The following is a 12,179-nucleotide window of genomic DNA, read 5'->3' on the forward strand; positions in this document are numbered from 1 at the left end:
GGGCGGGTCAAAATCTAGTTATTATTTATAGATACAATGCTCATCGGTCTGCTTCATTTTCTTTTTTTTTTCACTTAAGCTTTCATCCTCCTAATTAATTATCTTAAATGCATCTATGTTGATTAAAAAGGAGAAGAAACCAGTCTTATACAAACTAATCTTTCTCTTCCAATGAAACCAAACACCAAAATCAACGTTACGAGGAGAAACCTTTATCCAAACTTATTATTCAAAATACTATATTAATCTTAATAAACACTTTGAGAGTTGTAGTTGTATTTTTTTTCTTTTCCGATTATATTTTTTTAGTAAGTACATTGAAATCTTGTTACATAAGCGAATGCTGTTTGGAGTCTGTAACTTTGGTTGATGTGTAATATCTCAGTAACATGAATAAATAGAGATGTATAGATTAATGGACAATAGCCTTTTATATCTTAAAACGAGTGTAAAATATAAATTTCCACACTAGAAATTTTGATGAAACTGTAAGATATGAAAAATTTGAATAAATTTAGTAATAAAAAAATTGATTGTAACATGGAAACAGATACATCTTTAAATTAATTTCTTGGTACTCTAGCATTCATTATCTGGGTCAATCACTTCTATCAATACTTAGTGAGCTTATTTGTAATAAAATTTAGAACTCAGGGACTTTTCTAAAACAAAATCTTGTAGTTATTTAGCACTTAGCAGCGTAAAAGTTTCCCGTGTGTGGGGTCGTTGGTGACGTGTCACATTTCCCCTCTTGCTTCATCTTCATTTAACGAAAGGTCAACACAGTGGCATAATCGTAAAATCCAGCAACTTAGTCCCTCTCTTATTCCTAGCGATCATCCGCAGTCCAGTGAGGTTCCGGAGAAGCATCAGATCCGAGCGGCGAAGCTTCTGAGCTTGGGAAGCCGTCAAATGGTTGGAGTCAAGGAGAGATTCATCGGAGGTGGTTGCCGAGAGGGTAAGCATTCGCTTCTTCTTCTCTAGGGAATTGCTGACGTCACCACACTCAACGTACTTTTTCTAATCTGCTTATCGAGTCTTGCTCATAATGAATCGGAGCTGTGTTGAGCCTGATCAGAGTCCATAGCTAGGCGTGTATTTGAATCTGTAACTGCCGAACTTAGCATTTTTCTTGTGGATTGGTTTCACTTATCATTTGTATTATACCTTTGCTAGGAATGTGGTGTGCTTGACTATGATATGAGGAGAATGTTGTTGATGGTTTCTACGACGTTTACAGCCTTATCCACAGACTCAGGGAAGCAGGGAGATATCCCAATGCCATCACTCTGAAGATCTTGAAAGCAATCATGGAGCCCTGTAGTTGTGAATCAACCCCATTGATACTTCCCTAGATGAGTTGCTACAAATTGCACTGGATTGTCCTTCCAGCTGTGTTACAGAGGCTGGTTGAACTTGTCACAGGGCATATGGGTGGATCTTCGGAAGATTCCAGTGTAGTATTGACAAGGTGGACTGAGAAAATCACTAAGTTCAAGGCAGCACTGAACACTTGCGTATTCTCTTTTGGATTTGTATTGGTCTCTTCATGCATCGTTGCTCTGCTTTTCAAGGTAATTTCCCGAACCCTCTCTCTGGATTTAGTTTCTCTCTTCTTATCATAATTCCTTTTACAGTGGAACATATGTCTGCTTATGGGCTAGTAATGAACTTCTTTACTTATCGACTGACTAAAGTGAACAAACTCAAAACACTCAACATAATCTGCAAAGAGGTGACAAATGTGCTCTTACTAATGTTTTGTGTTTGGACAGAGACCCGAATCTGCGGCCGTCCTTTGCTCAGCTGACGACCGTAAGTGTTGAAGCCTTTGAACCAGCTCCTGCTTCCTTCACCACGATAGTTTTCAACTGTGAGTATATGAAAGACAGTTAATCATACTACCATGCTTCATAAGTCTAGATTTGGGGAATGTAAAATGAAATCAATTTTCTTTATGTTTTGGTGTATTTGTTTGAGGAAAAGCCGCCATACTGTGCTTACATTATTGGGTTATAAACTGGGTCTCCTTTGCAATGGCCAAAGCTTTTCCATCAGTATCATCATTCCAATATACTGTTCGATTATAAAATTTAATAATATTGTTTGTTTACCACTATTTTTTTCTTATCGATATCAACTTGTGTTACTAATCAAAACCCATCATAGTGTCTATTTTAATCCAAACAGAAAACTTATATCCAGTAAACTATGGAGTTAATTGGACATTTGTTTGAATTGTTGTTCTAATTTTGGATTTATATAAATCACAGTTAGTGATTCTGGGAGGAAAATGATGTCTTGAGAGACTTGGAGGGGTAGAGAGGGTAAATAGATACTCTTGAAGGAGAGAGAGTGTACGTGGAGTGCAAGAGACAGTGAGTGATTAGGGTCCACAAATTGGCGCGAATTCCACGGGGATGAAAGAAGAAACCCACCGAACTCGAAGGATGCAACAACAATGTCACTCTCTCTTTCTCTTATTTTTTTTTGTTTACTCATTCCTACAGTCTCTCTCTCTCTCTTCCTCCCAGTTTCATGTTTCTATTTCAGTTTCTGGTGATCCCATCGTTTTTTTTTTGTTCTGTGTGGTGACCTTTATTCCTCTGAACGTCTTTATATTGGGGTAATATATCGGTGATTTGATTTTTGGTCTTGTCTGAAACTGTAATCGGATTGTCTGAATCCCTCTCCGCTGCTGGTTACCGTTGTTCGCCAGAGAAGTATTCATGTTTGACTCATGTAAAGCAGTTGTGTTCGTGTCCGTGGGTTACTAAATATTATCTATTTCGCTATGATATGGATGAACCGAATGTTCTTCTCGAGGCTGTGGAAGGAAAACTTAGTTCTGTGTATAGATTGGCGCATCAAAGTTTGGGATTGGCTTTAAATGAACACCTCCCAGGAAGCAAGATGGAGATGGATGATTCATCTGAAGGAGGGCATCTCTGTGACAGCTGCTAAGTCCACAAGTGGAAAAAAAAAAAGAATTCACAGAGTGTACCTGATGATGTGATACTCATCAGTGATGGATGATGAGCAAGACATACCGAGTTTCTGAGAAAAGAGATACACAGTTACCCACTGATGAAACTATTTAGAGACCAGACCCTTCTCTATGTGCATCTAATTTTTCATTTGAGTAAAAGTCTTTATACGTTGGTTCAGAGATTTATTGCAAAATCCAACTTAGGACTTCCTCATTTTATGCCTAAACTTGTGCATTTAGTTTTTCATGTTAAGTAAAAGTAAAGATACCTATAGGTATAATCATCGACAGCCTAATTCACCTGACCTAATGATCATAAACCCAACTTTATAGCCTGGGAAAAAAAACTTGAAACATCTTCACTACAATAAGGAATGGCCTGAACAGAGTTGAGCATAACCGTACAATCAAATTGAAAGTTACAAAGTTTGACAAGCACATTAACAAATCAAGCCGTCCCAATTGACAATTCATAAGTGACAACTTAAGATAAGGGTTTCTCACTAAGTTCAAGCAAATCTTAAGTAAAGGAAGAGACTTGTTATGGTTCCTGCATTAACAGCTAAAGGCAAGAAGCAGAAGTAGCAAATGATGTTCCTTGCCTGACAAAAGAAGGCGAGTTTGCTTAAATAATTAAGTTATGGTCTCGATCCTAACAAAATACCGCTAGCAATGAGAGATGAAGATGTTAAGTTGAAACATTAGTTTCTTCCCCTTTTCAGACTGATTGATACACAAGGGGGTAAAATATATTAAAGAAAAAAACCATCTCTTCCCTTTCTCTCCTCATTGCTCCAAAATAGTTGATTAGCAGCTACCTCTCAGCCACTGCTCTTCTCCTTCTTCGGAAGCTCCTTAGCCTTTCTTTCATTCGCTAGTAGCTTATCCTCAGCCTTCCTTTCTTGCTTTCTTTGCTTCTTGAGAAGCTTTTCCTCAGCCTTTCTCTCCTTCTCCAGAAGCCGTCGCTGTGCCTTTCTGTCCAGAACTTTTGGAGTCTGAAAAGAAAGAAACAAACCTCAAAAAATAAGTTTCAGGAAAACCAACTAGCTCAACCAGTCTATATCTAGTACACACGGCTTCTAATTGTTTTAATACGTAGAATGACTTTTAAAACGCCAACAACAGACACAAGGTGAAGTTTATCTTAACTATGTTTTGGATGCAACGTTAATTTACCAATTGAACAAACTACTAGACACAAAAACTGTAATGAACACCAGAGATAGCAAATACTAGAAATAGACCTTCGACACATAGAATGACTCAGTATTTTTTCAGAATGCCAACAATGGACACAAAGTGGAGTCTATCTTAAGTATGTTTTGGATGCAACAGTAATTTACCAAATGAACAAACAGTAAGACACGGAATCTGTAGTGAAAAGCAGAGATATCAAATAGATACTAGAAACAGACCTTCTTCACCTCTTGGCGATGCTGACCTTTGTTCTCGTTATCATCCAGAATCAGATCAGAGGGGGTTTTAGAACTGCTAGGTTCATCTCTGCGACACAAAGGAAAAAACAGATGATCAAGATTTTGTTAAATATATATGACATCTATCTATTGATACTTACGCATGACGAGGCTTTTTTGTTGTTTCTGAGTCGTGATCTTGTTTCAGCTTCCGCTTGAGGTTTTCTCTTGGAGCCTCATCCATATATGGGCAACAAAAATTAGAAAGGAGATGTTGTGGCTTGAGTGTAGGATGAACAGCATCAGCAATATCACAGAAAATGGGCATGTACATAACTCGGAGAGACACTCGAACATATCCTTGATTGGCAACCTCAGTTCCATTGCTCATCTTGCAAAGCGCTACAAGTTCTCCCCTGAATATCTCTATGGCAACAATATCTACCCCATGATAGCCCACGAAAACTGATTTTTTTGATAGTGGGCCATAGTAAATATCCTGCAAACAAGTAAAATAAATATGTTTATATATAAAAGTAAAAAAAGTTCCATGACTAGTAGAATATTTCTATGTAACTTTTACCTCAGTTGGTTTCGCCAAATCAGAGAAAACGACCAAAGAAGCACCGATGGGCTGTATGTGCAAGTGGGCTAAAGCCTTCTCTAATGTCTTGAAGGTGAGAAAATGCTTGATATAGGTCTTTTTCGCTGAAGTGGGAGGACTCTCACAACAGTTAAAGATACAATCTTCTGGGCACTCATCTGGGATTCCCTCTTTAGCAATGTGTGCTAAAGCCCTAGCCATGGTACTTTCATAGCAACGATGCCCTGGATTCGCAGATTTACAAGTACCAAGCTTCTCTGGAGCAACAGTGGAGGATAGATACCAAGGGGATAATGGAATGTATCGATCCTCCCACTTGCGGATGACTCTTACGGCGCTGACCAGATCAGAGGAGGCATAGGCCCAGCAGATGACGTGGTAGAACTGGTCACGGATATAACCTAGAACATCTTTCCAATTGGTTCCTTTCAAAAGCTCTGTGAACACCTAAAAAAAATACATATATCAAAACAATTAATGAGAGCAGAGACATCTACGTATAACATTTATGAAGGCATTAGAAAGGAAAGAGTGTTATACCGGGTCCGAAACTATCCAGCACAAAAACGCAACCGTAGGAACATAACATGAGATGTGAAAGGGTCCTGTTCGGTCTGTGGATTTAGCTTCTCTACATAACCAATCATCCATGATGATCTTCAACGCCCAATCCTTGATTTCACACAATCCAACGTCAGCAAGTGTTTTCAAACACTGTTTTGGAAGCTTTTTCCAGTTAGCAGGTTTTGTAGGCACCTTAGGTTCCAGGGAAACCCCCTTCTTTTTCTTTCCTTTACCCATCTTCAGAATAAGAAAAAAAAAACAACCCAAAAGAGACAGATCCGACTTAGCAACGAACATATGTGATGATTAGATAAAGAAATCAGACCGCAAAAAAAAAGGGACAAAAGGGGAAAGTTACCGGTGGTTGAAGACGAATGTAGCAACAGGGAACGGTTCCACGCGTGAGTAAGCTAATAAGAGCCTGAGACAGAAGAGAGAAATTAGGGTTTAGTCAGAACCTGAGAAAGCAACAATGTAAAAAGATGTAGTAGTTAGGATTTTCGCATCAGCAAAACAAGAAGAGGAGTGAATCAGAAACAGAGCCTAAACCCTAGTGAAATCGAGAGGAAGGTGTTGGCAGCCAGCTCACCTTAAACCCTGAGAGCGAAGAAAACCACCAAAGAAATGCAAGTGAGGAGACATTATATATAGGGGGTGATGAAGAAGATGTCACGTGATGATTAACAACAAAACAAACCCTGTGCCATAATTAAGTTTAAATGTATTGATTACGGCTAGTATAGCTGATAGACTATAGTATTATTATTTCTTGTTAATTAAAAAACTACTTGTTTAGCTTGTCGACAAATTTGGACTTTAGAAAAAAAAAAGCCAAATCACATTCCCTAATTTTAATTTGATTTTGTTAGGTTTACCTAAGCTTAAATTATGGGTTCCTTATATCTCTAGGCCTAGTATGTGTTTGAGTTGTAAAGAAGGCCCCATTTAGGCCCAGTATTGATTTTTTTATTATTAATTAATTTTAACATAATAATATATATTCTGTCGATTGCCTAAACGGATCCAAAGCATCCGCCGCATCCTTGTAACTCCGATGAAGAAGATGAGTTGTCTGCAGAGTGGCCGACCACCACCGGAGGAATCAGATGTAAGGATTTCCTGTTTATTTGGTAACTTTTGAGCTTGAAGTGAGATATGGACTATTGTTTTTAATGTGTCTTTAGGGTTTTGATTATCCCGGCGGTATTCCAGTGACGTACACTCACCACAGACTGATGCATTTTGACTGTGAAGGCAAGTATCCTCATTATGCTTATCCTCAATTGGTGAAGCTTTATGCTAAATTAGGAGTTCACAGATACAATCTCTTGGAGGTAAAATTCTAACCGAGAGATATATGCTCTATATATTTACACTTTAATTACATGTTTAATTAGTTGTCTCTTCTTTTTTTTTATTCTTAGGAAAGAACCTAAAGCTCTGTAACCTATATATGTTTTACTTGGATATGCTCTATATATATTTTACTTGGATACAAACATCACATGCTTAATTAATTGTCTCTTCTTTTCTTTTCTTTTTTTTTGATTCTAGGGAAAGAACCTAAAGTTCTGTAGGCTAAAGAGTTTCAACATGAGGATTAATTGCGGTGCTTCCTCATACTACATCACTTTGGATGCTCGTAGCGGTTTTCAGAAATTCCCTTTTCAGGTTCTCGTTAATGAAAGGAGGATTGGCTGTTTAGATTTGGCTGTGTCTATCGCTAGACCTCGCGGTAAATCTCTGGATGTCTGATGTATTAGTCTCTAGAGTAGAGTACATGTCACTTCCTGATTATTATTATAACTTTGATTAGTGAGTCCAAGGCCGTACCTGCGTAGACATTGTGAACCAATGCGTCTTGATACAGTAATCAACCCATTACCTGATTGGCCACTTGCTTTTAGTGATGCTAAACGGTTTTACATGGTAAACATTTAAAAAAAAAAAGTTAAATACACACTCACATCATTTTTGTTTTTGGTTATTCATATATGTTTTGTTTGCCATTTGCAGGTGAATGAATCTGAGTTGCAAAACAATGGTTGGATTTCACTTTATTTGGAACTTGCACTCGTTAGTCACGTAAGGGATCTTACTGATGTAAGTTTTTCATTTATTTTTTTTAATATCAATGACATGATAAATACTAATATAATGAACATGTGGTTGAAGTAACTTGTACAAACTATTGCTGCAGCATTATCTGGCCCAGTTGGAGATTGTGCAGGTAGCTGTAGAGACTCTTGATGATGTGAAGCCCCCAACACTTGACTCCAAAGACGTGGTTATTTACATAGCGTATAGAGACTTTGCCAAAGCTGAGACTGGCGAGCCATGTGATAGCAAAGCTATAGTCAGACGAGTTTTCAATGAATCTACTGGAGGTTTGAAGTTCATGGGTAAGTACTGGAGTGAAGAGAAGAAAACTTTGAGTACTGAGACTGAGACGGCTTCTGGTGTTGAAGTAACTGAGAAAGGTTCCATGCATCTCTCGGATGGTAGAAAAACTGAGAAACGTTGCAAGAAGAAGAAGAAACGTTTAGGTGTCCACAGGCTGTGGCGTTTATCTGATCCCATGTGTCATCAGGCATTCAAAAGCCGTGCTTCTGCTCCCCGTCGTCAGTGATGATTCGCCATTTATCAAGCAGGTCTGATGATATAATGAAAATGTAGATCTGATGGAGTTAACTATTAATTAATGATCGACTATGTCATTTTGTAGTAGGTGCATTTGTCTTCTTTGATGACGTGACTTACTAAAATATCACTGCATTATTATTTATAGATATACAATGCTCATCGGTCTGCTTCATTTTCTTTCTTTTTCACTTAAGCTTTCATCCTCCTAATTAATTATCTTAAATTCATCTATGTTGATTAAAAAGGAGAAGAAACCACTCTTATACGAACTAATCTTTCTCTTCCAATGAAACCAAACACCAAAATCAACGTTACGAGGAGAAACCTTTATCCAAACTTATTATTCAAAATACCATATTAATCTTAATAAACACTTTGAGAGTTGTAGTTGTATTTTTTTTTCTTTTCCGATTATATTTTTTTAGTAAGTACATTGAAATCTTGTTACATAAGCGAATGCTGTTTGGAGTCTGTAACTTTGGTTGATGTGTAATATCTCAGTAACATGAATAAATAGAGATGTATAGATTAATGGACAATAGCCTTTTATATCTTAAAACGAGTGTAAAATATAAATTTCCACACTAGAAATTTTGATGAAACTGTAAGATATGAAAAATTTGAATAAATTTAGTAATAAAAAAATTGATTGTAACATGGAAACAGATACATCTTCAAATTAATTTCTTGGTACTCTAGCATTCATTATCCGGGTCAATCACTTCTATCAATACTTAGTGAGCTTATTTGTAATAAAAATTAGAACTCAGGGACTTTTCTAAAACAAAATCTTGTAGTTATTTAGCACTTAGCAGCGTAAAAGTTTCCCGCGTGTGGGGTCGTTGGTGACGTGTCACATTTCCCCTCTTGCTTCATCTTCATTTAACGAAAGGTCAACACAGTGGCATAATCGTAAAATCCAGCAACTTAGTCCCTCTCTTATTCCTAGCGATCATCCGCAGTCCAGTGAGGTTCCGGAGAAGCATCAGATCCGAGCGGCGAAGCTTCTGAGCTTGGGAAGCCGTCAAATGGTTGGAGTCAAGGAGAGATTCATCGGAGGTGGTTGCCGAGAGGGTAAGCATTCGCTTCTTCTTCTCTAGGGAATTGCTGACGTCACCACACTCAACGTACTTTTTCTAATCTGCTTATCGAGTCTTGCTCATAATGAATCGGAGCTGTGTTGAGCCTGATCAGAGTCCATAGCTAGGCGTGTATTTGAATCTGTAACTGCCGAACTTAGCATTTTTCTTGTGGATTGGTTTCACTTATCATTTGTATTATACCTTTGCTAGGAATGTGGTGTGCTTGACTATGATATGAGGAGAATGTTGTTGATGGTTTCTACGACGTTTACAGCCTTATCCACAGACTCAGGGAAGCAGGGAGATATCCCAATGCCATCACTCTGAAGATCTTGAAAGCAATCATGGAGCCCTGTAGTTGTGAATCAACCCCATTGATACTTCCCTAGATGAGTTGCTACAAATTGCACTGGATTGTCCTTCCAGCTGTGTTACAGAGGCTGGTTGAACTTGTCACAGGGCATATGGGTGGATCTTCGGAAGATTCCAGTGTAGTATTGACAAGGTGGACTGAGAAAATCACTAAGTTCAAGGCAGCACTGAACACTTGCGTATTCTCTTTTGGATTTGTATTGGTCTCTTCATGCATCGTTGCTCTGCTTTTCAAGGTAATTTCCCGAACCCTCTCTCTGGATTTAGTTTCTCTCTTCTTATCATAATTCCTTTTACAGTGGAACATATGTCTGCTTATGGGCTAGTAATGAACTTCTTTACTTATCGACTGACTAAAGTGAACAAACTCAAAACACTCAACATAATCTGCAAAGAGGTGACAAATGTGCTCTTACTAATGTTTTGTGTTTGGACAGAGACCCGAATCTGCGGCCGTCCTTTGCTCAGCTGACGACCGTAAGTGTTGAAGCCTTTGAACCAGCTCCTGCTTCCTTCACCACGATAGTTTTCAACTGTGAGTATATGAAAGACAGTTAATCATACTACCATGCTTCATAAGTCTAGATTTGGGGAATGTAAAATGAAATCAATTTTCTTTATGTTTTGGTGTATTTGTTTGAGGAAAAGCCGCCATACTGTGCTTACATTATTGGGTTATAAACTTGGTCTCCTTTGCAATGGCCAAAGCTTTTCCATCAGTATCATCATTCCAATATACTGTTCGATTATAAAATTTAATAATATTGTTTGTTTACCACTATTTTTTTCTTATCGATATCAACTTGTGTTACTAATCAAAACCCATCATAGTGTCTATTTTAATCCAAACAGAAAACTTATATCCAGTAAACTATGGAGTTAATTGGACATTTGTTTGAATTGTTGTTCTAATTTTGGATTTATATAAATCACAGTTAGTGATTCTGGGAGGAAAATGATGTCTTGAGAGACTTGGAGGGGTAGAGAGGGTAAATAGATACTCTTGAAGGAGAGAGAGTGTACGTGGAGTGCAAGAGACAGTGAGTGATTAGGGTCCACAAATTGGCGCGAATTCCACGGGGATGAAAGAAGAAACCCACCGAACTCGAAGGATGCAACAACAATGTCACTCTCTCTTTCTCTTATTTTTTTTTGTTTACTCATTCCTACAGTCTCTCTCTCTCTCTTCCTCCCAGTTTCATGTTTCTATTTCAGTTTCTGGTGATCCCATCGTTTTTTTTTGTTCTGTGTGGTGACCTTTATTCCTCTGAACGTCTTTATATTGGGGTAATATATCGGTGATTTGATTTTTGGTCTTGTCTGAAACTGTAATCGGATTGTCTGAATCCCTCTCCGGTGTGTCTGTTTGTCTCGGAATCTACAGATTCTATATGTTTCTTGCGTAACAAGTCACTATACTGCGGAAAAATGGATCACCTTCACTTGTAATCATTGTGAAGAAGAAAAGACTCACCGATATTGAACAATGGTACGCTACGTGAACGTACAGTTTACATTTTTGATTGTTCAGTTTTAGGGAGCTTAAGATTATCGATAGCTTTTTGGCTGATTCATATTGAACATTGTTGTTGTTCCTTTTAACATTTTACATTATTGTGACGCTTTTGGTAAAATGCAGGGAACTCCAGTAAATATTATTGTAGGTTCTCATGTTTGGGTTGAAGACTCAGACGTGGCTTGGATTGATGGTGAGGTTGAAAAGCTCACTGGACAAGAAGTTGTGATCCAAGCCACAACTGGAAAGAAGGCAAGTCAATCATTAACATTTCAACTTGTCACCTGTAGTAATATGATCCCATAACTCTTTTAATTTACAGATAACTGCAAAGTTGTCAAAGATATACCCAAAGGATGTGGAAGCTCCTGCAGGTGGTGTTGATGACATGACAAAGCTGTCTTACCTTCACGAACCTGGTGTCCTTCAGAACTTAAAGATCAGATATGAACTTAATGAGATCTATGTTAGTACTTTATTTCTTACTTACAGATATGTTTAGACCTTCAGTCTTGATTGTAGAATCTATTTTTTTCATGACAGACATACACAGGAAACATCCTTATAGCGATAAATCCTTTTCAACGGTTGCCTCACATCTACGATGCCCATATGATGCAACAATACAAAGGAGCACCTTTTGGAGAACTAAATCCTCATGTTTTTGCAGTCGCTGATGTTGCATACAGGTGATTTTAACTACTTGTCTATATATATTATAATTCACATATAAGTTGTCAGCCTAAGAAGCCCTTTGTCTATGTACACTCAGGGCCATGATTAACGAAGGGAAAAGCAATTCGATTCTTGTAAGTGGCGAGAGCGGAGCAGGAAAAACTGAAACCACTAAGATGCTTATGAGATACCTTGCGTATTTAGGAGGTCGTGCAGTTACAGAAGGAAGGACTGTTGAGCAACAAGTTCTTGAAGTAATGTCCTTTCTATCTTTGTGTGATCTTCTTATTTACGAGCTCAGTCCACTAACTTGTTTGTT

General features: G+C 37.9%; 3 protein-coding genes and 1 long non-coding RNA gene across 6 annotated transcripts; 3 read left to right on the forward strand and 1 right to left on the reverse strand.

The window, feature by feature from the left end:
* The first annotated feature begins 786 nt into the window (after positions 1–786).
* Positions 787–2,119, forward strand: LOC130506345 (uncharacterized). Its single transcript, XR_008941976.1, has 3 exons — positions 787–958; positions 1,177–1,574; positions 1,776–2,119. It is a non-coding gene; the product is annotated as an uncharacterized LOC130506345 (long non-coding RNA).
* A 1,390-nt stretch (positions 2,120–3,509) lies between these two features.
* Positions 3,510–6,180, reverse strand: LOC130506343 (uncharacterized). Of its 3 annotated transcripts, none has more exons than XM_057000982.1 (7): positions 6,162–6,180; positions 5,931–5,993; positions 5,549–5,809; positions 4,988–5,455; positions 4,566–4,903; positions 4,405–4,492; positions 3,513–3,984 (listed from the first exon to the last, which is right to left on the reverse strand). In XM_057000982.1, exons 3-7 carry the CDS (start codon positions 5,807–5,809, stop codon positions 3,811–3,813), a joined length of 1,329 nt encoding a protein of 442 aa, XP_056856962.1. In that variant the 5' UTR covers positions 5,931–5,993; positions 6,162–6,180; the 3' UTR covers positions 3,513–3,810. The 3 variants fall into 3 exon arrangements, with proteins under 3 accessions (XP_056856963.1, XP_056856962.1, XP_056856964.1); XM_057000984.1 differs by lacking the exon at positions 6,162–6,180 and having other exon boundaries at positions 5,549–5,680; positions 5,765–5,809; positions 5,931–6,067; XM_057000983.1 differs by lacking the exon at positions 6,162–6,180 and having other exon boundaries at positions 3,510–3,984; positions 4,414–4,492; positions 5,931–6,079.
* A 408-nt stretch (positions 6,181–6,588) lies between these two features.
* On the forward strand, positions 6,589–8,387 carry LOC130506344 (UPF0725 protein EMB2204-like). Its single transcript, XM_057000985.1, has 6 exons — positions 6,589–6,680; positions 6,757–6,906; positions 7,127–7,307; positions 7,389–7,501; positions 7,589–7,675; positions 7,773–8,387. The coding sequence occupies exons 1-6, from the start codon at positions 6,627–6,629 to the stop codon at positions 8,199–8,201; spliced, it is 1,014 nt and encodes a 337-aa protein (XP_056856965.1). The 5' UTR covers positions 6,589–6,626; the 3' UTR covers positions 8,202–8,387.
* Positions 8,388–9,112: 725 nt separating this feature from the next.
* On the forward strand, positions 9,113–12,114 carry LOC130506346 (myosin-11-like; the record flags this gene model as incomplete). The annotated part of the gene is made up of 8 exons (XM_057000986.1): positions 9,113–9,289; positions 9,508–9,905; positions 10,107–10,204; positions 11,054–11,158; positions 11,309–11,437; positions 11,508–11,651; positions 11,729–11,874; positions 11,958–12,114. Coding segments are annotated over exons 4-8 (579 nt in total), but the record flags the coding sequence as incomplete, so codon positions are not given.
* Positions 12,115–12,179: the final 65 nt, after the last annotated feature.

The sequence above is a fragment of the Raphanus sativus genome, unplaced genomic scaffold (assembly GCF_000801105.2).
Source record: "Raphanus sativus cultivar WK10039 unplaced genomic scaffold, ASM80110v3 Scaffold3137, whole genome shotgun sequence".
In the NCBI taxonomy this organism is placed as follows: domain Eukaryota; kingdom Viridiplantae; phylum Streptophyta; class Magnoliopsida; order Brassicales; family Brassicaceae; genus Raphanus; species Raphanus sativus.

What these genes read in the sequence shown, in the direction of transcription:
- LOC130506343 (XM_057000982.1), bottom strand. Translation starts at nt 5,809, where the DNA reads ATGGGTAAAGGAAAGAAAAAGAAGGGGGTTTCCCTGGAACCTAAGGTG. An exon ending in ATTTGGCGAAACCAACTGAG is followed by an intron (nt 4,904 to 4,987) that starts GTAAAAGTTACA and finishes ACTTGTTTGCAG; the next exon opens with GATATTTACTATGGCCCACT. An exon ending in ATCGCCAAGAGGTGAAGAAG is followed by an intron (nt 3,985 to 4,404) that starts GTCTGTTTCTAG and finishes CTTTCTTTTCAG; the next exon opens with ACTCCAAAAGTTCTGGACAG.
- LOC130506344 (XM_057000985.1), top strand. Translation starts at nt 6,627, where the DNA reads ATGAAGAAGATGAGTTGTCTGCAGAGTGGCCGACCACCACCGGAGGAA. An exon ending in CACCACCGGAGGAATCAGAT is followed by an intron (nt 6,681 to 6,756) that starts GTAAGGATTTCC and finishes ATGTGTCTTTAG; the next exon opens with GGTTTTGATTATCCCGGCGG. An exon ending in ACGTAAGGGATCTTACTGAT is followed by an intron (nt 7,676 to 7,772) that starts GTAAGTTTTTCA and finishes CTATTGCTGCAG; the next exon opens with CATTATCTGGCCCAGTTGGA.